The following is a 23465-nucleotide window of genomic DNA, read 5'->3' as shown; positions in this document are numbered from 1 at the left end:
CACCCGCCCGCCCGCGCGCGCGTCGCCTCTGAGGCCGGGCAGCCGCGGGCACTTGGCTACTGGGCGCTCATGCCCGGCTCTCGCGCTCGCCGCCTCGGCCTCGCGCCGCCTCCCTCGCGGGTCGCGGGGCCTCGCCCAGCCCCCGCGCTCACCACCCGCCCGGCCTCTCCCGGCGCGCGCCGGCTCGGCCGCAATATAATCGCCGACGCCTCGGGTGACCTGCCCCGCTGCCTCCACTGTTTCCTCTCAGGCACCAGGCTGCCCTGAGCGCACCGGGACAAGAAAAAAAGTGCGCCCGGCCCACGGGGACACTCTTTGGCTTCGGTTTACAAACCCCCGCTCTGGAGGGAAGAGAAAAAAACACCCTCTACCCGCCACCACCTCTCACCTCGGCCCCCCCGCGGTCCCCTCCCACCGCTCTCGCCGCCGCCGCCGCCGAGGCTGCCGCCCCGGTGCGCCCCGGCGAGGCATTTTCGCACCACGCCACTGTGTGGAGAAGATGGGGGCGAGATAACCGCGCGGAGGGATCCGCGCGGAGGCGACACCGTTGCTCCCGACGGGACTCCTCACGCTGGCCGGGAGATGCCTCCGCCGGCCTTAAAGGGGGCCCATAAAGCCGCACTGCCAAGGGCTTGCCTTGCCCCCCGGGGCCCAGGGAATGTGGCTCGCGGCTGGCGTGGCGGGGGCGCGAGAGAACCTTACACTTGGGGGGAGGCAGGGAGGCCACTCCCAGGAGGCTATGGGAGCTAATGACTCCCTCTCCTGGTCCCTAGAGCAGCCCCCCAGAGGTTGGCCGTGGCTTTTGCGCTTTTGGACACGCGGGCTCAGCCCAGGGAACAAGGGCAAGTAGTGTAGACAGACCGGACCGCGTACATTTGGGTTGGGTCCTTAGTGGTTTGATTAAAGGCCACAAGGGTGATCCCAAAACTTGGCATTATCAAAGCGAATCTAGGCCCTTCTTTTCTAGGCGGGCAGGCCTTGTGGAAATGAGATGCACATTTACCCTTGACGCACTGCACGCCTGGCTGAGGCTCCCAGGTTAATTGATATTTAATGGAAATCATGCCCATGAATATAGTTTCCATCATTTCACCCTTGATAGACGTCAGCACCAGGCGCAGGGGGAAACTGAAGAATGTGGGGGCGGCGAGGGGGGGCAGATTAGCATTGCTGGGGGAGTAAATAGAAAAGCGGACAGAAATGTTCCAAGGTGGGAAGGAGAGAACTCACGCTGGGGTGGGTGGTATTTCCTCGAGCAGGACGCGCGGCTCCCGGGTCTCAGCCCCGGCCCGGAGCGAACCAGGGCAGGCGGTGGCCCCGGGCGGAGCACGGGGGGCCGACGCCTGCGAGTCCCCACTTCGAGCCTCAGGGCCGGTATTCGGATCGCGCCGGTTCCAGGCAGCTGAAGGCGGCGCCCATCGTCTGCTAATGATTCTAATTCATCTGCCAAGCCTGTGAACTTACTGCTGAGAGCCGGCACTGGACTCAGCTTAGAAAGTTACTAATTTTTCCGAAATAAAGGAAAGAGAAGGGTCATCCCAGCTTGAGCGATGAGGAAGAGAAACGTCCCAAGTCATGTGGGCAAGTCGAGTGTGAATCGGCAAAATATTCCTGATGTTAGAAGCCCGCTCGCCGTTAACACCAACTGTCTTCTCCCCCTTATACCTCTTTTTTTCTCCCTCTCGACTCCCGTATTAACGTCCAATAAATGTAATAAGTCTATGTTGAGTGCGTTTTCCCTCGCCCACTCGGCCTTTTTCGTGGGCTCTTTAGATGACCGGGGCCCCCTTTCCTTAGGGATAATCCATTGTTGTGAGGGCACCAGGCCCACACCAGCCTTGGGAACCGACCTCGGAAACATGCCCCGAGCCCACGGAGGGCGCTCCCGCCTAAAGCTAAAACACACCACGCCGGCATTCCACGCCAAATGCAAATATCTAAGAACCCAAGACGGCCCCCAAAGGCGCAGCAGGCGAGTCATTTCAACTACCCCCTACTCCTTGCGGGTTGGTCCAGTCTGTGAGTATGATCCTGAGGTCAGTCCGTGTGGACTGAATCATATTTTGCAAATGGAGAAAATGAGATCGAGATGGAAAGGCAAAACAAGATAATGACTAATACTCTTTCAGTTGTTTCTAGGGGAATGGCTGGAAATGGTCAAGGTAAACGGATTGTTAATGAATTTCCAGATGATAAAGTAATGCTTTATTTTTTAAATTAGTAGGGAGTGGAGGACACTGGGGGCGGGAGGGAGGCGGGTTTGTTGTTTTCTGCCGGATATCGCCAGGTAAAACTTCCTTGAGATCCGAAGGCGAACAAACCGATTCTGATAGTTAACGATTTGTTCTTAAATCTTGCAAATACTTAATTAAAAGAGAATTATTCTCAATAAAGCCTTGGAACCAACTTTGTAATTGTGGCTTTTTTAATTTCAGTGTTTGGCGTGTGCGCTTGTGCGTATTTAAACGCTGGATCAATGAGTGGGTTTTGGAACAGAATGGGGAAAAAGAAGAGCTAGCCCAGATCTCAATAATACAAGGCACCTTCCAGAACTGTGTGATTTCGGGGGTGGGGGTGGGGCAGAAAAGAAACACAAATACTACGAAATTCATTTCTACACATTCTGGCCTAATTAAGAAAGCATTACAACACAACATTTCTTCCTCTTGGGACAAAACAGTTAGTTCCCCCTCGCCCCCACCCCAAGCATTCTGTTTATAATCTGGATGGGAAAAGAGCGCGATTAACTTTGTAAATAAAGATCTGTGTTTTTTTACACGTTTGTTTTGATAGAATGCATTAACTTAACCATAACATTTTATAGTTTCAGCTGTGCCATAGTCCAAATTTTCTGAAATCCTGACTAATCCAAAATTTTATACCTAACAAACACGGCTAGAAAATTTAATAGTGTACAGTGCTTCTTTTTGGTTAAGTTTATCCTAATTTAGAATTAAAAATAAGATTGTAAATATTTTAAATCAAAACCTTCCTCGCCGCAACTCCAGCTTTACGAGATCACAAAGTGGAGCAACAGCGCTCTCTAGTGGCAAAATGCCGCCTCCAGTCGACCGAGTTTAACTCCCCTTTATCGGCTCAGACCAGTTCTAATCTTGTTCTTTATTTTGACTGTGGCTTGGATCGCGGACACTATTAATGCTTCATCCCTTTGATTGTCAACAAGTCAAGTGCAGCAAGCAGGGGCTCCTGAACGCCAAAGATATTTGTACTCCCGAGAGAGCTTCCAATAGTGTCTTTTTCAAAAGCTTCCAGCCCTTCTTTTGCCAGACACAGTAGGTCCCCATTCCGTAATCGTCCACAATTACAAGAGGGGCTGGACTGAACAAAAATTACAACTTTCTAAATATCGACTACAACAGGCTTTTTTGTCAGAGGAGCCAGGCACTTTGAAAACAAAGAAATGATAGAAGTTCATTTTATTATTTTCTTTTAAAGCTGTTGCTCGGCATTAAATCCTGAATATTTGCTATTTTAACTTCTGATTTTTAATCCCTCAGGCCCATTTCGCTGGGCAATCTGGGGACAGGGGAAGGCAGAAATAGAAACCAAATTAAAAGCTTTTTGCTGGACCTCTGAGCGGCTGTCTGGAAGGGCCCTGTTGGGCTGTGTTTATTGGCATTTCTACACACAATAAATGAGAATTTAAATTTATATCAAAAGTCACAGAGTGAAATAAATTGACTAAGTGTTCCACTTGAGTTTTTGTTAAAGCAAAGACTTTAATCAGCTTAGGTGTTTCCTTTGAGATTAATCTTTCTTCTCAATTTCAAAAATGTTTTCTTCCAATTCAGGTGTAACGATTACATTTTCTATAAGCAATAGAAAATACAACAATACTTTTGCTGCAAAGTTTGGAATGGAGGGCCAGGTACTTTTATGAAAGGACATTTAAATAACTTCATTTTTTCCTGCCGACCCTGCGACAATTCAGCTGGGAGACCCTTGGCTTGAGTAAATGACTCAAGATCACTAACTTCTCCCACCTCCAAATAACAGGCCAATGAAAAAGAAGAAAGAAAGAAAGAAAGAAAGAGAGAAAGAGAGAAAGAGAGAAAGAGAGAAAGAGAGAAAGAGAGAGAGAGAGAGAGAGAGAGAGAGAGAGAGAAAGAAAGAAAGAAAGAAAGAAAGAAAGAAAGAAAGAAAGAAAGAAAGAAAGAGAAAGAAAGAGAAAGAAAGAAAAGGAAGGAAAGAAGGAAGGAAGGAAGGAAGGAAGGAAGGAAGGAAGGAAGGAAGGAAAGGAAAGAAAGAAAGAAAGAAAGAAAGAAAAATCAACCTAGACCGCCGCCATAGTGAAATATTATAAAGAGCCACCCACCATGGACTAATTCTAATACACGGCCCATTTTAAAAATCAGAAATACATCATCTCCTCTTTCCTACCCTCCCCCATTTTTATTTCCTAGGTGCTCACACCTCACCGGGGGCTCCCAAGTCCCTGCCTTCTTGGTCCAACACAGTCTTGTTTATATTTTATTGTCCAGATTTTAAGACCCAGTTTTGTCTGCATTTTTCCCTTCCTCCCACAAACACAACATCAAAATGAGATGGTTTCAAAGCGAAGCGCCGAGCCTGTCGTAAACTCATTACCTCCAGACGTCTCGCCGGCTCGATGGCTTTATGACACCTTGGCTCTTCCTGTTTTCAAAGAGCCCTAGGTATCGGGTTGGCCGCAGGGGCGGGGGGGTACGCTGCACCTTCTGCCGGATCTGGGCCTTGGCTTTCCCTCCCAGCCCCCCTCTGCTTTTCCTTCAAGTCCCCTCTTTCATCAGGATCCCCCCAAACTCTGCCATCACCCCCCCTTCCGCCCAGCCCAGGCCACCCGGTGCCACCCACTCTTGGGCCTGCAAGGGCTGTGCTGGGCCCGAACCTTCACTTACAATGACCTTCATTTTAGCCCCTGAATGCGGCCCTCAGAGGGCCAAACTGGGGGCTAAACACGCACTGGAACTGAGCTGGGGGGGAGGGGGGCGATGAGATGGGGTGGGGATAGCTGCGGAGGAGAGCCTTGACCACTTCGATCTGCTAAGGTCACTCTGGGGCTCTTGTGTGTACGGTGGAAGCTCACAGCCTAACTGGCTCAGCCCTCCTGGAGCCAGCCAGCCTGTTGAGGTGGGGGAGTTGCTCCAGAGTGCAGAGCTGGCCTTTCCCTTGTTTAGAGAGGGGACTGGATGGCTGCTACTCCATGAACAGAGGGAGACATGGGGTGCGATGTGCCCACGCCCCAGCAAGAGGGTGCCTGGCTTCTGGGGCCCGTGGGCTCCGCTGGGCACTGCTGCAAGGCTGTCACTGGGCCTAGGTTCCAGAGTTGGCTGAGAAGCTGGAAGCAGGCTGGGGGAAGGACAGAGCAGCCAAGGGCCCCCCTCTGCCCACACAAAGGGAGACTCAGAGGCACATCAGACAGATGGCTCAGGTGGAAGGGCCCCAAATTTTTAGCAGTGTCTACCTCCCAGGGATGGGAGGAAGTCCTGTGGGGGTGGTATTTTGCAAAGAGACAGAGAAAGCAGGCACAGAGTGTTCAGGGCCAGCGCCTGGGCTCCATTTGATCAGGTCAACCTTTATTGGTAGGAAGCGGTGGTAACATTTACAACTGGTCCTCAGGCAGGAACCAGGAGGGCCCGCACCCGCGGCCGCCGACGCAAGCCGAGCCCTCCCCAGGAGAGCCTGGCTGCTCCAGTGCACTGAGAATAACCCCCCACCCACCAGAGGCCCTAGGTTGCCCCCTCGGCCTCATTCCAGGTCTCCGGGAAGGGCCCGCGGGCTCCCTGAGGAAAGGGGACTTTCCTAACTGCTGGGCAACCTGGGCGGGCCTCCCACTGTTGTCGCTCTGCCTTCATTCTCAGAAGTGGGGCGCACTTGGCCCCTGCTTGAGCAGCGCTGGGGGCTAAACTACAGCACTTTTCAGAAACATAGGGGACATTTACACAGGAGAGGGCTCCTCAATCCAGCGTGCACCCACAAAATATAGCATTTCCTATGGAACCGACAGTCCAGGAAAGGGAGGGAGCGGGAAAAGGCAAAACCCCAAAGCACTTCATTTCTCCAACACAGAAGCGAGCAAATACAGAGTCCCTCAAATACCTCACAGAGACCAACCACACAGTCACTTCTACCTAAAAGGGGGTGGGGGGGAAATGTCCGAATCGCTGGTGAGTTTCTGGAAATCAAGCACCCACAAACAAAACCCCCACTGCCTCTGCAGCGCAGAGTGGTCCCACCGGCGCCATGCCGGGTCAGTCTCCTTTGGGGCATTTCTCCTTGCTCATCTTTTTCATTTTCATTCTACGATTCTGGAACCAGATTTTGACCTGTCTCTCTGTGAGGTTCAGAATCCTTGCCACCTCGTAGCGCCGGTCCCGGGTGAGGTACATGTTAAAGAGGAATTCCTTCTCCAGCTCAAGCGTCTGGTATTTGGTGTAGGGACAGCGCTTTTTCCGGGTGGAGCGAGCGTGGATCCAGTTTGCTGCAGGGTTGTCTATGAAGGGGGGGGGTTGGAGAAAGGGATCGAGGGGTGGGGGGGGGCAAGGAAAGACGACAGGGTGGGGGAGAGAGGTCGTTAAATTAATTTCACCAAGGATGGCCGCTTTTCACAACTTGGGGGGAATTATCATAAAAAGCCTTAATGCCCGCGCTCTGTTTACCGTACAAACCTCGCGCCTAGGGTAGGTGGTTATGGGAAGCTTTTTATGGATGCGTGTTGCTCGCCTAGGCTAGAGTAGGCGTCTAGACGTTTTTATAGGTTAGTAAAACTATCAGTTTTGCACATTCGAGCCTTACAGGTTTCAGCAATAAATCAGGGGGCAATTTCTTTTGCACTTACTTGGGTCAAGTTGCTGCTGCGGCGGCTGCGGATGCGGCTTCTCCTCCTCCTTCAGTGGGCAGCCTGGGCTTGGGTGGTCGCTGCAAGCCGAGGGCTCCGACGAGCCGCCTGCCCCGGACCCGGACCCGATCCCTGCCCCGGGCCCGGTTCCCCCAGCCGCCGCTGCCGCCTTGTCCCGCAGGAACGAGTTGCAGGAGAACTCGGGGCCGCCGCTCCCCTGGGACTCCCGGGCCGCGGAGCACTCAGTCCGTTTGGAAGAGGAAGACGTGGAAGTGGAGGAGGAGGTGGAGGTGGCGGCGACAGGGGTCGGGGCCGCTCCGGTTTCTGGCTTAATCCCGTAGTGGCGCCCGTTGGGTGGGCCGCTGGGGCCGGGGCTGGGACCAGGGCCCGGGCCACCTCCGCCCCCGCCGCCGCTCCCGCCGCCGCCCGCTCCGCCCGGAAAACCGGGCAGCGGCTCCATCCAGGAGCGCATGTAGCGGCCGGGCTCGGAGGCGGCGGCGGCCAGGGGCGGCGGGGGCACGTACGGGTGGTAGAGGCCGCTCATCGCCGCCGCCGCCGGGGGCTGGGCGGGCACCGCGGACCACGAGGCGGAGAACACGGCCGATTTGGGGGCAAAACTACACGAGGCAAACTCGGCGGCGGCAGCGGCCGGGCTGTCGGCCACACCTGTGGGCCTGCCCTGCGCGCCGGGCCCCGGCGGTCCAAAGCGCGCAGCGAACACCTCGTCGCCCTCATGGCCTATGAGCGAGTCCACGTAGTAGTTGCTGAGGGTGCCACTGGAGGACATTTTGAGGCGCCGTGCGCTCCCACCCAAGGTTACACTGCCCGCCGCGGCGCCGCTCCCCGCCGGCGCCCGAGCCGCCGACTAGTTCGCAGGCTGCAGCTTCCACCATTGGTCGCGCGGCCCACGTGATCATATTTACCAATACCGGGAGTAAATCAGTCCGCTAAACTGGGGGCTGCTGTGATTTAAAAAAAAAAAAAATCATCATCAACATAAGCGCCGCAATTAGAGCCGATGAGCCCGGTCCGTGCACCCAGCTCGGTCCGGCCTGGCTCGGACAGCCTGGCGGTGGCTGGAACCGCTGCGCCCGACTGTGGCCGGAGGAGGCGCTGGGGACTATTTGTTCGTCTCCCCTTGCTGCCCTCGGTCTTGCAGTTCAGACCTAGGCTGGCTCTCCAGCCCCTGGACTCTGAGCTACCGGCCGCGTGTCCCGGGCTCACCGAGCGCCGGGCCAGAGCCCGGAGCAGCCTGGGGCACGAAGGGTGGGATGCGGCCCGAGGCAGGCTGGCCTTCAGACGCGGCCCCCTGGCGCCCGAGGGGAGTTTTTTCCCTGTGCCTCTCTCCCTACCCAAACCCACCCCTCCCTACACATACCCACACACGCTCTCTCACAGCTTGTCGTGTTGTTTAAAACAGGTGGAAGACCTCTGTAATGATATTATGCCTTTCAATAAAAATTTTATGAGGTGTATTTGATTATAGATTAATGTGTCCCTAATAAAACGGACGGATGGAGCAGCTCGGAGGGCCTCCTCCCCCTACCACACTCACACACGCCCGCCCAGCCACACACACCCCCGACGTGAGGCTGAGCACACGCGGCGGCCCGAGGGGGGAGCTGGGGCAGCCGGGCCCGCCGACTGGGTGCGGCGGCGGCCACCGCTGGGGCTTCTGTGTGCCCTCGGAAGTGCTGGCAGGCTGTAGAGTAGGCACCGCGGGGACAGTGGCGGCCAGGATGCCTTGTCTTCTCCGGGGCTGCTGGAAAGGCCCTGGAAGAGAACACGCCATAGGGCAGAACCCAAATGCAAGCGCAGGCCCGCTGCCGCCCACCGCCCCAACCCTGCCTCAGAGAGGCCCGCGGGAAGCGCATCTCCCCGGGGCTTGGCCGCTTCTTGTGGTGGTTGTCGGTCCACTGTCTTCCGAATTCTTCTTCTTCTTTTTCTTCTTCTTTTTTTTTTTTTTTTTGCCCCCCAGAAGTAAGGCCGGGCAGCCTTGAATCTGAGGGAAATGCCCATTGTCACTCCCAAATCCATGGTACAAAGCCTCGGAAGCTCGGCTGGGAGCCGAGACAAAAGCAGCCCGAGAGCAGGCGGCAGAGGATATATTCCTCACTCGACAAGTTGCTCAGGGCACCCTTGGAGGGATCCCAGCCCACCTCGAGCCCCGGAAAGGAAGGGGGTAAATGCCTACTTATGGCCTGATTGATTGCCTTTGCCAGTGGCTTTCTGATTTTGTTCCAGAGGAGATGCCTTTGCCTGCAGCACAGGTTTTCCTCTGAGACATGGCCCTCTGTCAACAACTAATGGCGCTCCCCACATCGCAGGGAGGAAACGGATAAGTTAAAATTGCCCTCCTTCTCCTGCCCAACCAATGGAGGTCTGGGCAAATCTACTCCAGTGTTTCCAACCTGGCATTGATTCCGAGCCTTCTCTGTCCCACCCCTAGGAAATGGCTCCCCTCAAGGGTTCTGTCTTGGAACTGGGGAAGGTTCTTGGTTTTTCAGGAGGAAGTTTAAAACTCTGAATAAATACTGAATTTCCCAAAGACTCCCTGGATGAGAGCTGTGAGGCTCAGAGTCCCTGAATAGATAGTTTCATGGGGAGAAAAAGAAAAAGTGAAAGGATGTGTTTTGTCAAGCTACTTGAAGCTGGTGGAGACCTTTTGAAACCACAGCATAACCTGAGAAAACGAATTCTCTGTCAGCTCTTCCCTCTAAGGCCTCTTCTCCTTTCTCCCACTCAGGGCTAGATAAGCCTGGACTCCCTCGGTGAAGGCTGGCTGGAGTTTTCCAAGCTATGTCGGCAGCTGGAACATTGGACTTCATGGGAAGTCACGTTCATTTGCAAAGTCCCTTTCAGTCACCTTTTGTTCATTTGCTTGCCTCCCAGATATAGTGGCTCCAACCAGCATTTTATAATTAAATAGAGGGAGCATTACCTGGGGGGGAAATCTTTTCAGAAAATTTTAAGAAAATTTCATGTGGGCCACTAAAAGCTAATGAGCTTGAAATCCTTCCACAAGGAAACCAGGGCAAAGTGGGATGGGAAAACTCACCCATCCTCGGCTTCGCTGTGGCCTGGCTTGTCTTGTGCTTGGGATGGGGGGGGGGTGAGGGAAAGGAGGGGGCAGAACTGGATCCGTTGCAGTGCTAGCTGCTGGCTATCCTTGTTCCTGTAATGGAGGCCCGGTGGCTTCCAGGTGGGCCAGACTGGTTTCAATCTAGCCCCTGACGATGGCATGCCAGCCAGAAATCACCAAGACCCTACTGAAAGTATTAAAAAATAACACAACCAAAACCAAAGACAGGAAAACACACAAATGGGGAGCTGTGAAGAAAAAAGCAGCGTGGGCACAGTCTTACCAGGCTCTGGTTAGAGGGAAACATATACCCATCTAGAATTCAATTATGTTACTATCTTGGGGGGGGTGGGAGGGGGAGAAGACTCCCCTTCTTCCCAGCTAGGAAAACAAGCACACCCAGGCTGGATTATCACTCCCTCTGCCACTGCCAAATTTTAGCACCCTAGGCCTCCTCCAGCTTCTCCCACCTTCCTTCTCCTGCTCTCTATCACCACCCCCAACTGCCCCAAACAAGCAGTTTAACCGGAAGATAATCTCACCAAAGGCTTTCATTTCCACCGTAACGTGTCCATTTCAGAAAAGCAGAGGGAGCAAACTCGTTTCCAGAGTTTATTGCATTATACATGCGACCAGAACATGCACAGAAAGGACAGGTTGCTGTTGTACTTCTACCAAACCACAGATGCACCACAAGGGAAGGCTACAAGGCATAAGTCGTCAATATTCCATCTCACCAAGGACAATTGCTAAATTCATTTGCGAAAAGATACATTGTAATGTGCTTTTTTAGTCCCCCTCCCCCCAAAGCTTGTGGGTTTTCTTAATCTTTTTTTAAATATATATGTAATTTAAGTACTTTTAAGTACTGGATGTATTCAAAACGCCATGAGATCATGGACTAACCACACACAGAGACCTTTTGCATTAGGAAAAACATGAAAAAGTCACATTGCTGGATGGATGAATGAACTGATGGATGCTGTACAGTTCCAATAAGTTAAGACCCAAATGAAAATGCGCAGTAATAGTTACCCTGCATTACGATGAAAAAATAATAAATTACACGTGCTAGTTTTTTTAATATATATATACTCATAGGGATTACAGATCACTTGCAGCACGAACAGAATGACCCCAAAGTCACATTCTAGCAGGAAACAAAACAAAACAAAACAAAAAACAAAGAGCAATGAAGGTTTTGTTTCCGCCTTCCCAGTCCTTCAAGCACTCGGCCCTGGAACGCGGTGCCCCCTCTCCGATCCTGGCCTCCGACGGGCCTGGGACCTAAGAGAAGGTGAGGTTGGCGGTCAGTTCTCGGATCCGGTTCTCTCGGCTCATCTTCTTGAGTTTCATTCGGCGGTTTTGAAACCAAATCTTGACCTGCCTGTCGGTGAGGTTAACGCTCTTACTGATCTCTAGGCGGCGCTCGCGGGTGAGGTACATATTGAACAAGAACTCTTTTTCTAATTCCAGCGTTTGGTGCTTAGTGTAAGGGCACCTCTTCTTTCTGCCACTCTTTGCAGTGAGCCAATTGCTGGTTGGAGTATCAGACTTGATTTCCTCTAACAAAATTAAAGGGAGAAGAAGAAAAAAAATCAAGAATTTTTTTTTTCTCTCAGTCTTTTCAAAGGTACCCTTGGCCATGACCCCACTGGCAGGCAGGCCGCTTTGGGAAATGCTGGTATTAAACATTACTCATATGAGGTAGGCCCTGGAAGGGATTTGTAATTGATGCCAGATTAGTTTAAATGCCCAAAATGACACGATGGGCGGGTACTCTTGCCCTCGGTGTCAGGGTTCTCTCTCTTTCTGTCTCTTTTTCTCTCTCAGCTTTCTGACCTGCACAAAACATTAGTACAATAGTAAACTTTCAGGATCTCCCGAGCGACATTCTAAGTGGGCAGCTCATCACTGGGCTGGAGTGGAAGAAGCAACCCACAGCCTGAACGAGACTACCAACCCCACTGCTGCCTCACATCCACAAGTCTGCCACTTCTTCCCCAGTTTTCCTGCCCGGGCGGGGAGCCCCACAACCAGGTTAGTTGCCCTTCTCTTTCAAAAGATAACCAAGGAAGCGAGTACACCTTCTCCGACAGACCTGCCTGGGCATTGTTGTACTCCCCAGAATTTCTTGCATTCTCATGCCTTCTTGTCCCCACACAAAAACATCCCCCCCCAAGAAATGTGGCTCCTTACTGTGGCCCACCTCTGGACACTGGGGGAGAGGCTTCGGGGCAGGGTTCCTTCTCAAAAAGCCAGAACCCCTGGCCCTTTGCCCCAGCCCAGCCCCAAGGCTGGCCCTGCCGGGTGGGCCCTACAGATTCCATTCTCCCCCCTTCAGCCTTTGCCCTCTTTGCAAATGGATTGCAAAGCTTGCGGCACTTTCCCCAGACAAAGCCAAGGTTACCTAACCCCGCAGAGGCTGGGAGCCCTGTTCCCCAGCCCAAGCACCAACCAGCCCAGTCATTTCGTTCCCATTGCCACCCCCAAGCTCGCAGGATGCGGGGTGCATACACTTGAACACGAACACGGTGCCTTGGACCGCCTTAAAATCATCATTGGGTGAAAGGCAAAGCTGGGACTGCAAATCTGAGCAGGAGAAAGGAGGTTCTGGGGCCGTGTTTACGAGCCGCAGGTCTCATTTGCCCTCTTTTGTTGCATTTCAAGTCTAGCTCAGGAAAAATAAACCCAGCAAGCCCATCCTCTGCCCAGGCGCCATGAGCGTGGGGCCAGGACTAGCCAGGAGGGCCAGGGCAGCCGGGGAGAAGCGGGGACCATCTCGAGACCGAGACTACCCCTCTAAAAGCCAGGAGGAGCCGCACCTGCCAGTCGGGCTCCGCCTCAGCTGCCCGGGCTCGACGCTGGGCACCCAGGCGCTCCCTCTCTGCCGGATTCCCGGGCTGCACGCCCCGCGGGGGTGGCAACTTGCTCATACCGACCTTTGCTTTCCTTCTCCTGTACTTCGGGACTGGACACGGAGACCTCAGCCAGGCAGCTCCTTTCTTCCGGAAGGCCGCCCTTGGCCTCGGGGCTCTCCACCTGGGAGACTTTGGTGGGCTCTTGGCCGCTCACGGGCTCGTTCATCTTCTTTTCCATCTGCAGCTGGGCGGCCGAGAGCTGCGGCTTGGCCGCGCCACGAGGGTTGAGCTGGAGCATGACTGTGGAGCTGCCTTCGGGGCTGTTATTGTACTCTTGGGTTTTCCCGGTGGCGTAGGTCTGACTCAGTCTAAAATATCCAGGGACAGGAACCTCGGGGTTCTCAACGGGACAGGACTCAGGGACCAGCCTCTGGTACGAAGGGACCTCAGCAGAAATGAGTTTGTTGCGCTTATCAGAATACATGCAGCAATTGGATTCTTCCTTAATGTTGGTGGTGAAGGAGCAAGTGGGGACTTGCTGTGTAACAGGTTGCTCTATTCGACAAGATCTGTTCGGGTCTGTCCAACTGTCTACTTGAGGTATATAAGGATGCACATTCATACCCATATTTTGGTGGTTCACTTCTCTTTTGGCCAGAGACGGGAGCAGTCCACAGGTTTGCATTCCATAGGTCCCCATGTCTGCGCTAGGTGGTGGCATGTACATGCTGGCGCTGCTCGAATAAAAACTGTCACTCCTGCAGGCACTGATCAAGGAATCTACTAAAAAAGTATTAGCAGCAGGAGAGCTGTTGGGAAAGGACATTTTGGGGAGGAATTTGAAGAAGAGAGATTGTGTCCTTTGTAGGCTGACATCTCTAGGAAAACATTCCCCGTGTAATTGTGGATGCCTCTGCCGACCACATGACAACCAAGCCAATGAGATTTGAAAATGGCCTTGAGCCGCAGCCTCCTCGCAGGTCACGTGCTGCAGAGCCCGGCCGGCCGGCCGCGTAAGCACGGACAACAGCGACATCTACTACGCGCCCGCGATAGTGCGCGCGGGAGACAACCGGTCCAGCCCTCTCCGTCGCCCGCCAGCCTCCCCGGGGCTCACTCAGCCGGCCGGCCCCACTCGCGTTCCCCGCTCCGGCCTCTGGGCCCCGCTGGCGGAAGGAAAGTCTCGGCCAGAGGGGCGTCCGGGAGAACACGGCGCGGGGAGGGAAGCCAGGGTGCCGTGGCGCCAGCACACAGAAGCATTCCCCGCACACCCCCAGGCCGAACGCGCCCGAAGAGCCGGGGCACGGGCGGGGGGGTGGGGGCCCGGCTGGGTCATTTTCTCCCGGGCAGTCTGGGAAGGTGAGTCGGATTCCCCGGGCTCCGAGACATCCCACCCCAGGGGTCCGCAGTAAAGATGTCTCACGCAAAGACGCGGCCAAGGTATCGTGGGCAGCGGAGGCGAGAAGGGCCGCGAGGGCTGAGGCCAAGCAGCCGGCCGGCCCTGAGCCCCGAGGACTGGCCGGCCCTGGCGCCATCCATTCCCTCCTCCAGCCCGAGGGAGATGCGGGATCCCGGTCCGTCCGCGCCCCGGGTGGGCTACCCGAGCCTTCGGCTCTCTCGGAGGAACCACACCCCGACCTCTGCGGCCGGGCCGCTGGGAGCTTTCAGCCCGGAGACAATCCCTCGCCAGCAGTTGGCTATCCTCGAAAGCGTCCCTCCAACTCCCAGCGGGAGAACTAAACCGAGGTTTCCCTCCCTACACACCCTGATAATAGTGAGCGAAGAGGAAGGAAGGAAGAGAGAAAGAAAAGAATTTTTTCAAGGAAAGGGGAAAGCTCTCGCCCTCAGACTCCAGAAGTTTTAGAAAACTGACTGGGCCGAGTAGGAGAGAGAGAGAGAGAGAGAGGCAAAGGTGTCATTTGGTTCTTCTGCAAAGAAAAATATGTTTTCCTTTTATGGATTTTGTAAAAGCATTGGTTTCTGACAAGTGCAAGGTACAAAAGGTTGTGGAATTTATTAATATATATTAAGAAGAATCAGGGCGATCAATATAATTCTCATCTACATTCTTGGGCTACTTGGTAATTTTCTTGCTTCTGAAGGTTTTTAAAGAGTTATACCCGCTGTTGCCACACACGGGAAGATATTTTATTAACAAATCAATCGAGACTTTGTAAAGGATAAGATTAATAGTTAAGATTTAGCATAATGGCATTCGCTTTATGAATTATTGAAAATTATACTATTGATTTTTCCCCTTCACTACTAACCAAGAAGGTCAATTTTTTGTTTTAACACAAATCGTCAAATATTAAAAGCTCTACTCTTGTCAGAAGTTGAGTTTTATAGTTTTGGACCATTCCTAAAATTGTTTGACACCGTTTTGCTGGGGTAAGGAGAGGGAGAAAAAAAAGGAGGTGGGAGAACCTTAGTCCTCTGTTTCCTTTGGTGACGGAAAGTTCTATAAAGAGGATTTGGTCTGGGGTTGTGGTCGAGCTCATTAAAGAATAACCACCATCACCACCATGGAAACTCAAGAGTTTTATGAGAAACTTCTCCAACAACTTCCTTTCTTGTTCTCTGGTTGCAGGCGGGTGAGCCGCCCTTAGGAAGCCCCGGCCTCCGGGCAGCAGCGGGGAGCTTTAACCTTGATTTCCAAAGGCTTGCCCCGGTCGAGGGGCCGGGCCAGGGCACAGGAGCCGTCCTCGGGCTTCCCAGACCCCCTTCCCCGCATCGGAGAGAGGAAAAGGGCCCCGGAAACCCTGATCGTGAACCAGTCCTCTGTCCGGAAAGGCGGCTGGGTTTTCTTCTCCCCACACTCGCGCTGTCATGGGCTGGCCTTGGATTTCAGGCCCAGAGACTGAACTTGTGGGCAAATTGGGTTTCCGCCTCAGCTGAACATTTCTTTGGAGCCCGATACTCATTAAAGCGCCTCCGCATTCTGGGGGCGGGGGGGGGGGCGACTAGGAGCCTGCTCACTGCTTCCCAAAAACCTTTTCCAGCAAACCCTCTGTCCCCCCTCCGCGAAAGGAAATCTCCCCTGGCCTGGTGGAAACAGGCTCTGAACATTATTTTCGGCCTTGGGACCACTTTGCCTGTCCCCTCGAAGTGCCCTCGCCCAAACAATAACCCCTTTTAAAAAACTCCGCGGTGGCAATGAGACAGACCTTTTAAACCTTTACGCAGCTGTTCAAATACAACATCATTGTCAGGTTAAAAGCCTGGCGCATCTAACTGCTCTGGCTACGGGATGCCGGCCGGCGAAGCCCGGGGTTTAAACATTACTTTTCCGTAGGGATGGCTGTTTTTAAGCTTGAGGATGGAGGGGGAGAGGGTGAGGAAGGCAGGAAAAAAAAAAAATCCAACTTTTGACTCTAGTCTGCTACCGGTCCTGTTCAAAGCTAACAGCCACGGACAAGCACCCCAAAAATTGTTTTATCAGAAGGTGGAGATCATGATCCTGGCCACAGTTAAGGGTGCCCAGGGCTGTACAAAGTGCCCACTGCACACGCTCTCGGCAGGCGCCCTGACGCCAGCCTGGTGCTCCGGGACTGTTGTGCCTTTGCATCTCACCCTTTGCTGGAACTCGGCTGTCCAGTTCTCCCTACCCCACTCGTGAGGCAAGACTGTTCAATCTAATTGGGAATTTTATGCCCATCAAATGCCCTTTCATAATCTTTATTTATACATGAAGCAAACATTCAGGCTAAAAACCAGCAATTCCTTGTGGAGCGGGTAGGTCTGCGGTGAGCCAGCACGAGCAGGATTTGCCTTCCGAATTTGGGGGCCTTTCTGTTTCAACTCCCAGGGGCTCCGGGCTCTAAGTCATCCCCACGTTAGATTTGGCTTCAAATAGTTCTTCATTCACAGAAAATCTGTGTATCGGCTATAATTTTGAATCTATTATCACAAAATTCCCTTTTATTCTTTCTCAAATATCTGCCTTCAGACCAGTTCCTTGAGGCCAGAGACTCCAATATTTCAGAGGAATTTTGTAATAAAAATGGAGCAAAACAGAAATAATACAGGAGAATGATCTGGACCTGGGAGGTTGGAAAGTTTGGCTAAGACTCTTAAGGCTAGGATGGAGCAAGTGGAATGAAAAGGCAGTGGCTTTCAAGGCCAGCCAGTATTTTGCTTAGGAGTATTTAATGTAGCTGCATCGCTGCCGTTTTCGATCATCTTTAGATCAGCTGGAGCAGTTACCATTAATAATAAATCAATATTGCACTATAAAGGAGATGAATATCCATATTTGTACCAAGACATCCTTCTCCCTGGCACAGCTCTTTCCAGAGAAAAATTAATAGGGTCGCTTTAGCAAGAAATTAGCATTTGTAATCAAGAAGTGGCTTGCATCTGCGCTCTTCTGTCACCAGGAAGAACAGTGACCCTGGGCCCGAGTAGACCTGGGGACTCCTAGGTTGGCCCTGAATTTGGGCCCTGAGTGGCCTCAGGGCTGGGCCATTCTTCGGGGGCAGAGTGGATGGGGACAAATTTTAAAGGCTGCTTCCCCAGGGAGCCCCTCCGGGTTGCACTGTGCCCCTTCCAGCCAATGTGAAAAGAAATCAAGGGGGCAAATGGGCAGGCCATGGAAGCCACCACCAACTCAGTGAAGAGTCTGTGGAGACTGTGCAAAAGGGCTGGCGGCTCGGGAGCCTCTTTCTGTTACAGACACAAAAGACTCCTACTTGGCGCACTTTCCCTCCACTTCAGGATCTGAGATCTCGGTGATTCAAGATACGTGGCCACACTCCGTGAGCCCACAGGCTCTGAACAATCAGGAGGGGTCGGGTCTGCAGCCCCCCAGAAGTCCTGGTCCAATCCTCTGTCCTTTCTCAGGCCCGTTTGGGCGCTGCTGGTAGGAAAGGAACTGCAGACTGCTTAGTGCCCGTTGTCTGAGGAAGGCTGCCAGCCAAGGCCAAGGGGCCCTGAAAGGCCACACGCACCCCTGCTGGAGCCGCCTGAAGAGGAACACAATGACATTTGGGGAGGAGGGTTCCCTCCCCACCTGGACTGAGAGCCAGGTTAGGCTCTGAGAAATGTCGCTTCACAATAGCTAAGCAGGACCGGCGGTCAGACAGGCAGGAGCCGGGGTGCCCATGGGGATCACCTATGCCTCTGGCTGGCGCCTCACTGGGGGGCTCATGGCGCCCCAGCCTCCACTGAAGCTGATGCCAGCTCCCAGGGGGGGACCCAGGGCCTCTGGTCCAGGGTTTGGAGAAAGGAGACAGAGACAGCAGGGCCCAGGAGGCCGGCACTAATTCTGGGGGTTGCAGGCGCTTCAAAATGAACTTCGGGAAAGAAGGGACAGCCACCGTCCCTTAGAACAGCCCTTTCATGTCCTGGAGCCCTCCCTTTTGGACAGAGGATGGCGACACAGGCCCTCCCCAAAATCAGGGGTTTTGCAAAAGGGGGATGGGGGGCCAGGAGGGCATGCAGCAAGAAGACTGCTTCCAAGAGCTGGTGTCAAAATCAAACTCCGTGCTCAAAGCCAGCAGGCGGCTGCGAAGAGTGTCCAGGGTTCTGTCAAACGCAAAGCTCGTTTGCTTCAAATGCAATCCCCATTCCGCGCCGCCTTGCCTCGTAGTATAAACGTTTCCCGGGACAGTCTGCCGCTTCCCGCAGCCGCGTGAGCCCAGCCTGCCCCAGGCGCCCCAACTCAGAGTTCCGCCAGCGCTTCTGGCTACCCCCGGCTGCCAGGCATGGCCGGGTTGGGGGGCACTCCCTCGCCCAGAACGACCCCCTCAGTCCCGACGCGTCTCATTTTCTCTGAGACCACACTCAGCTAAGTTGCCGGCGCCCCGATCTGTCTTAAACAAAAGCCTTTTAATCATCCCAGGCGGTCGGAGAGAGTACGAGACGGACGCTGTTTTGGGGAGGAGTTGGTCCTACCCTCACATCGTTCTCCATACTCAAACCAACAAGAAAATTAATTTCTCTAATTTAATTAACTCTCAGTGGCATGACCTATTTGGAAATGTACATATTGGTCTTTAAAAAAAAATCTCTCCTTGACACCACCAGATTATACCAAGGTATTCTTTGCAACCGCGTTATCTTTAAGGAGATAACGATTAGGTGACTGTCTGTTTCAGGAATCTGGGTAGCTCCCTTTTCTCTGTCTTTATACAACCTCCCACACCTCGTGGCTGCTTAGATCAAACAAACAGCAAACAAATAACTTAGTGGCCGCCTGTTTCTAACGGGCTCAGATTGCATATTAGAATCAGTATTGGAAAGATAGGGTACCGCGGCGTCTCCGCCAAACGCGGCTTCTGGAACGTGAGCACGCCCCCGTGTGGCTCTCCAAGGCCATGCAAACGGGAAGTGGTATCTCTCGGTTCGGCTTACCTAAGGTGGTGGACACACAAGCTTGCTACATTTAGACGCAGTTAAAAAAAAAAAAAAAAGATGGAGAGAGAAAGAAAGAAAGCAGTTTTAAGCTCCTGCAACGATTATACTACTAGGGCACTGACATTTTAACGGACGCCCAGAATTCCACACAAAGAAATCCCCTTCCGAACGAAATTATTCAACCGTAGGCTTTGTTTCTCTTGCAATTTTCACCAAAGGTTGAGGGACACTTTGGCAAACAATATAAATATTTTTAGTTTTGTTCCATATCATAGAAAGTACAATAACTTATCTGACGGTGCAACAGTTTTTTTTCAAATATAGCGAAGGTGTAAATCTGACTAAAGCTTCCGCTTTCAAATGCCTGCTTTGAAAGCCGTGGTTCTTCATTAGAGCAAAGGGGAATGCTGTCTATGACCCCCCCTCAAAAAAACCCACCTCAGTATATACTAACTGTATTAAAAAACATGCTGGTAGACACTTAAATCTAACCAGTCTTTTAAAAAGAAGTCAACTGCTATTGAATTACACAAATGTTTGAAGGGAAATTAAGGTTATTGATCCTGAAATTAGGCATTTGCTTAGATTTATGGTGAACCCCTGATATGATGCTGTGTGGTCATAAATGTATGTGGGGGTCTGGATGTGTGTAAGAATGTGTGCGTGAGAGTGGGTGGCGGCTGAATATCACAGAAGAACCTTAAGGCGCCTAATTATTCAGAAAGGTTAAAGGTGATGACCTTGACATTTTGGAAGTTCAAAGGCATACACTTATGCACTTATGTTTTTCCTCCTCCCCCCCCCCAAACTTTGGCAATTAAAAAAAATTTTGTATTTGGAAACGTATACCTCCTCTGAAGATGCATGGGGTACTGTATATCTTATGGATTTTTTTTTCTTTTCTTTCTTTCTTTTTTTTTTTTTTACTTTGGGCTTAGGAGAGGTTAAGAGTCATGATTCACTTTACTTTTTTCAGAGGAAGAGATGCTTTTCTCACTCCTACAGTTTATTGCACATTGCGGAAATCTCTTTTGGGCCCACCAGAAGGTGTATAATATAACCCAATTAAGCTGTTTAGAACTTTGGCTTTTATGGTGTTGTCTAGACAGTTCAAGGTTTTGTAAACAGCCTGGCCTGGCCCTGCAACATAAAGTGCAGTACAGCCCCCACCACATTCTTTAACTTGAAGCGATAAATGCAGTGAGAAGTGAGTCTGCAGCCTCAGGCCCTATTCCAGGGAGGGATCTTACCTTCTCTACCGTAGGTACGCCTGCTCTGACACTAGCAAGGATCCCAAGCCCTCTCCACCACTGGTAACTTCCTTTTAGCAAACTATCTTTTTTTTCAAGGAAGGTTTCTAATTTTGGCTTCTTTTTTTTTTTAAGGGACCTTGGCTCCTTGACACCTTGTTAAGAGTAAATTTAGATTTTCTAACAAGTTTTTAAAAATGGTTTTTGTCTTTTCAAATATTCCAAGTTCACTAAACTGGGAATGGGGGAGGAGACGTCCTTCTTAGGTTCCTGCTGCCCCAGCCTCATTGCCTGGAGAAAGCAGCACCAGAATGGCCGGGTCACATCCTTAATTCAGAAATTCATCCCTAAAGTGATTTTTCAAACCAGTGTAGCCTAGACAGGGTGGGAGAGAGCTACTCTTATTTCAGTGGGATTAAAAAGCATTTCACTTGATCTTCAGTTGAATATGGGAGAAGGTTCTGGCCACTAAAATCCCCTAATCAGACACTAAACTTCTTTCAAGAGGAAAAAATCATATATTGTGTTGAAGCTGTAACCTCCATTTTACCAGAAACCATTTATTCACACAAAACACAGTGACTTATGCCTTGATACGACAGACCGACAGACCGAAGATACATTTCCCAGAGTTTAAATAATCTGCATTCACCAAGGGGGATGGTCAGGTCCCTTAAACTCAGAACAAAAACAAGCGCCTTCCAGCCCAGCGGCCTAACTCTCTACAGATCCCACAGCGTCCCCACGGGGACTCGGAGAGAGGGAGGGAGAACAACAGCACATTGGCGGTAAAATTGTAAAGGGACGTTTGCATTTACCATTTTCCCCTTATTAGGATCCATTCGGCCAAGTCCCCGGCCTCGTCCGCAGGCAGCAGTGGTCGCTGGGAGGTCCCGAGTTGACCATGGGAAGGAATCGTGGAGTTCCACAGAGAAGAGGCGTCATTAAACCCAAGAACATTGGGCCTGCCCAGGGCAAGCTGGTGGGGAAGTGGGTGGGCGAGTGGGGCTCAGGAAGAGGGGTGCTTCCTGGAGCTCTCAAAATAAGGGGTTTCCAGTGAAATACTGCAGACGGTCTCTGTTCAGTTTCTTTTCTTTCATTCTGCGATTCTGGAACCAGATTTTGACTTGCCGGTCAGTGAGGTTGAGCATCCGAGAGAGTTGGAGTCTTTTCTCTTTGTTTATATACACGTTAAAGAAAAACTCGCGTTCCAGTTCGCGGATCTGGTACTTGGTGTAGGGACAGCGCTTTTTCCGGGACCGCTGGGGGGCCACTGCAAGGCAAAGAAACCAAGAGGTGAGAGAGGCCGCCGGCTGCCCACTGCAGCCCGCCCGCCGGCCCAGGCCCGCGCGAGAGCCAGGCCTCGGCCCGTTGGGGACGTCCCCTGCCGCCACTGAAAGGCCCTGCCTGAGTCGTGGGGGATGATATATGGGCGGGCACAGGAGAGAGTGCGGGCGTGGACCTGTGTTCACGCCCGGACGGAGACACACACACACACACACACACACACACGCGAGCGCGCGCGCACACACACACACACACACACACACCCTGGCACGGAGGTGGAGAAGCAGAGGGCAAGGCCGGCTCTGAGTTGGAACCCGAAGGGAGAGAAACACGAGCGCGCCCATGCATCTGTTCTACTCCAGCCAGCAGCGCGCGTCAGCCAGAGGCTTGGATAAAGTCCAGTTCAAGAATCTCCCCACCCCACCCCCTTAAGAGCAGGAGGTTCGAGTGTCCACATTCACAAAGTGGCTTGAAATCTCCCCTCCTCACTCCATGGTCTCTAGCAATACCCACCCCCCTAAACTGGGGAAAATCTCTCTGCAGCGATTAATGTCCCCTTCGAAGTCTACCTTAAGCCCACCTAAATTGGTTTCCTATCGTAAACACACTTTACAACGGCCCGGGAAATCTTATAGGATGTATAAACCCCTTCGAACGCTTATAAAGTAGCACATAAAACGGCGCAAGCAGAGGGAGGCCCCCGCCGCCCCCCCGCGCCCGCGGCCCCCCCGCCCCCGCCCCGGCCCAGCCGCCCACCCCGCACCGGGTGCCTACCTGTGCCGCCACTCTTCTCAGCCCCCGCCTCCCCCGGGGGCCCCTCGCCATCGCCGCCGCCGCCTTCTGCCGCCCCCTTGGGCTCCGAGCCGGGGGTCGCCTTGGCGCAAGGACTTCCCCCGCCGCCACCGGCCCCCGTCTTGGGGTCGCCCTTGTCGGCGGCGCCCTCGGGCTGCGGCGGCGCAGGAGGTGGAGGGGGCTGCGGCCCGGCGAACGGGGGCCCGGGCGCAGCCTCGTAGAACTGATCGAAACCCTGCGGCAGGATGCCGTTTCGGCCCACGGCGCTGTAGAAGTTGGAGGCGGCGCCCGCGGGGCCGTGTGGCGGCCCGGGCGCGGCGCACACCGGCTCCGGCGCCTTGAAGAGCACGTCCGGCCGGCGGCCCGCGGGAGGGAGCAGCTCGCGCTGCATGGCCGCCTCCTCGGCCGCCGCCGCTGCCGCCGCCGCCGCCGCGGCTGCAGCGTAGTAGGGAGCGTAGCCCCCGGCGCCGCCGCCGCCACCGCCCCCGCCGGGGCCGCCCCCGCCGCCGCCGCCCCCCGCGCCGCCGCCGCCGCCTCCGCGGTACGGCCACTTGGCGCGCTCCAGGCCGTAGTCACGGAAGGCCACTTCGCGCACGGGCTGGACGTGCGGCGCCAGGTTGGAAGAGTAGGGGAAAGTCATCTGGCAGGACGACGGTTGCGATAGGAAGGACGGCTTGCTGGCGAAGTCCGACGGGGCCACATAGTAGGCGCAGCCGGGCAGGTACATGCTGGCTGCGCTCGGGCCGCACTCATCAAAGTCGTTCATGGCTCCGCGGCGTGCGCGCCGGCGAGCCCCGGGCCGCTCCCCGCGCCGCCAACCTGAGCCATCGATTGCACAAGAGGCTTGGGCCAGGATCAACTAAGCAAAAATCCCCACCGGGCGCTGACGTGCAATTCATCTTGATTGATTCTGGTGGTAATTATGTCACGTGACGCCATGGAGAGAAATGTCCTTATATCTATATCAGCTCTCGCCAACACGCCCCGGGACGGCTCCT

General features: G+C 53.3%; 3 protein-coding genes across 3 annotated transcripts; all 3 read right to left on the bottom strand.

The window, feature by feature from the left end:
* Positions 1 to 5542: 5542 nt before the first annotated feature.
* Positions 5543 to 8093, bottom strand: HOXD9 (homeobox D9). Its single transcript, XM_027588961.1, has 2 exons — positions 6839 to 8093; positions 5543 to 6493 (listed from the first exon to the last, which is right to left on the bottom strand). The coding sequence occupies exons 1-2, from the start codon at positions 7623 to 7625 to the stop codon at positions 6252 to 6254; spliced, it is 1029 nt and encodes a 342-aa protein (XP_027444762.1). The 5' UTR covers positions 7626 to 8093; the 3' UTR covers positions 5543 to 6251.
* Positions 8094 to 10982: 2889 nt separating this feature from the next.
* HOXD10 (homeobox D10) lies at positions 10983 to 13927 on the bottom strand. Its single transcript, XM_027588960.1, has 2 exons — positions 12863 to 13927; positions 10983 to 11485 (listed from the first exon to the last, which is right to left on the bottom strand). The coding sequence occupies exons 1-2, from the start codon at positions 13815 to 13817 to the stop codon at positions 11208 to 11210; spliced, it is 1233 nt and encodes a 410-aa protein (XP_027444761.1). The 5' UTR covers positions 13818 to 13927; the 3' UTR covers positions 10983 to 11207.
* On the bottom strand, positions 11363 to 23285 carry HOXD11 (homeobox D11). The gene is made up of 3 exons (XM_027588962.1): positions 22450 to 23285; positions 21207 to 21661; positions 11363 to 11485 (listed from the first exon to the last, which is right to left on the bottom strand). Exons 1-2 carry the CDS (start codon positions 23231 to 23233, stop codon positions 21426 to 21428), a joined length of 1020 nt encoding a protein of 339 aa, XP_027444763.1. The 5' UTR covers positions 23234 to 23285; the 3' UTR covers positions 11363 to 11485; positions 21207 to 21425.
* Between the last annotated feature and the right edge of the window lie 180 nt (positions 23286 to 23465).

This window comes from Zalophus californianus, chromosome 3 (genome assembly GCF_009762305.2).
Source record: "Zalophus californianus isolate mZalCal1 chromosome 3, mZalCal1.pri.v2, whole genome shotgun sequence".
Classification (NCBI taxonomy): Eukaryota; Metazoa; Chordata; class Mammalia; order Carnivora; family Otariidae; genus Zalophus; species Zalophus californianus.
This window is presented reverse-complemented; position numbering and strand designations above follow the sequence as displayed.

Coding starts and splice junctions, on each gene's coding strand:
- HOXD9 (XM_027588961.1), bottom strand. CDS start 7,625: ATGTCCTCCAGTGGCACCCTCAGCAACTACTACGTGGACTCGCTCATA. Junction 6,494..6,838: donor GCAGCAGCAACTTGACCCAA/GTAAGTGCAAAA, acceptor CCCCCTTCATAG/ACAACCCTGCAGCAAACTGG.
- HOXD10 (XM_027588960.1), bottom strand. CDS start 13,817: ATGTCGCTGTTGTCCGTGCTTACGCGGCCGGCCGGCCGGGCTCTGCAG. Junction 11,486..12,862: donor ACAGGAGAAGGAAAGCAAAG/GTCGGTATGAGC, acceptor TAATTTTGTTAG/AGGAAATCAAGTCTGATACT.
- HOXD11 (XM_027588962.1), bottom strand. CDS start 23,233: ATGAACGACTTTGATGAGTGCGGCCCGAGCGCAGCCAGCATGTACCTG. Junction 21,662..22,449: donor TGAGAAGAGTGGCGGCACAG/GTAGGCACCCGG, acceptor TTTGCCTTGCAG/TGGCCCCCCAGCGGTCCCGG.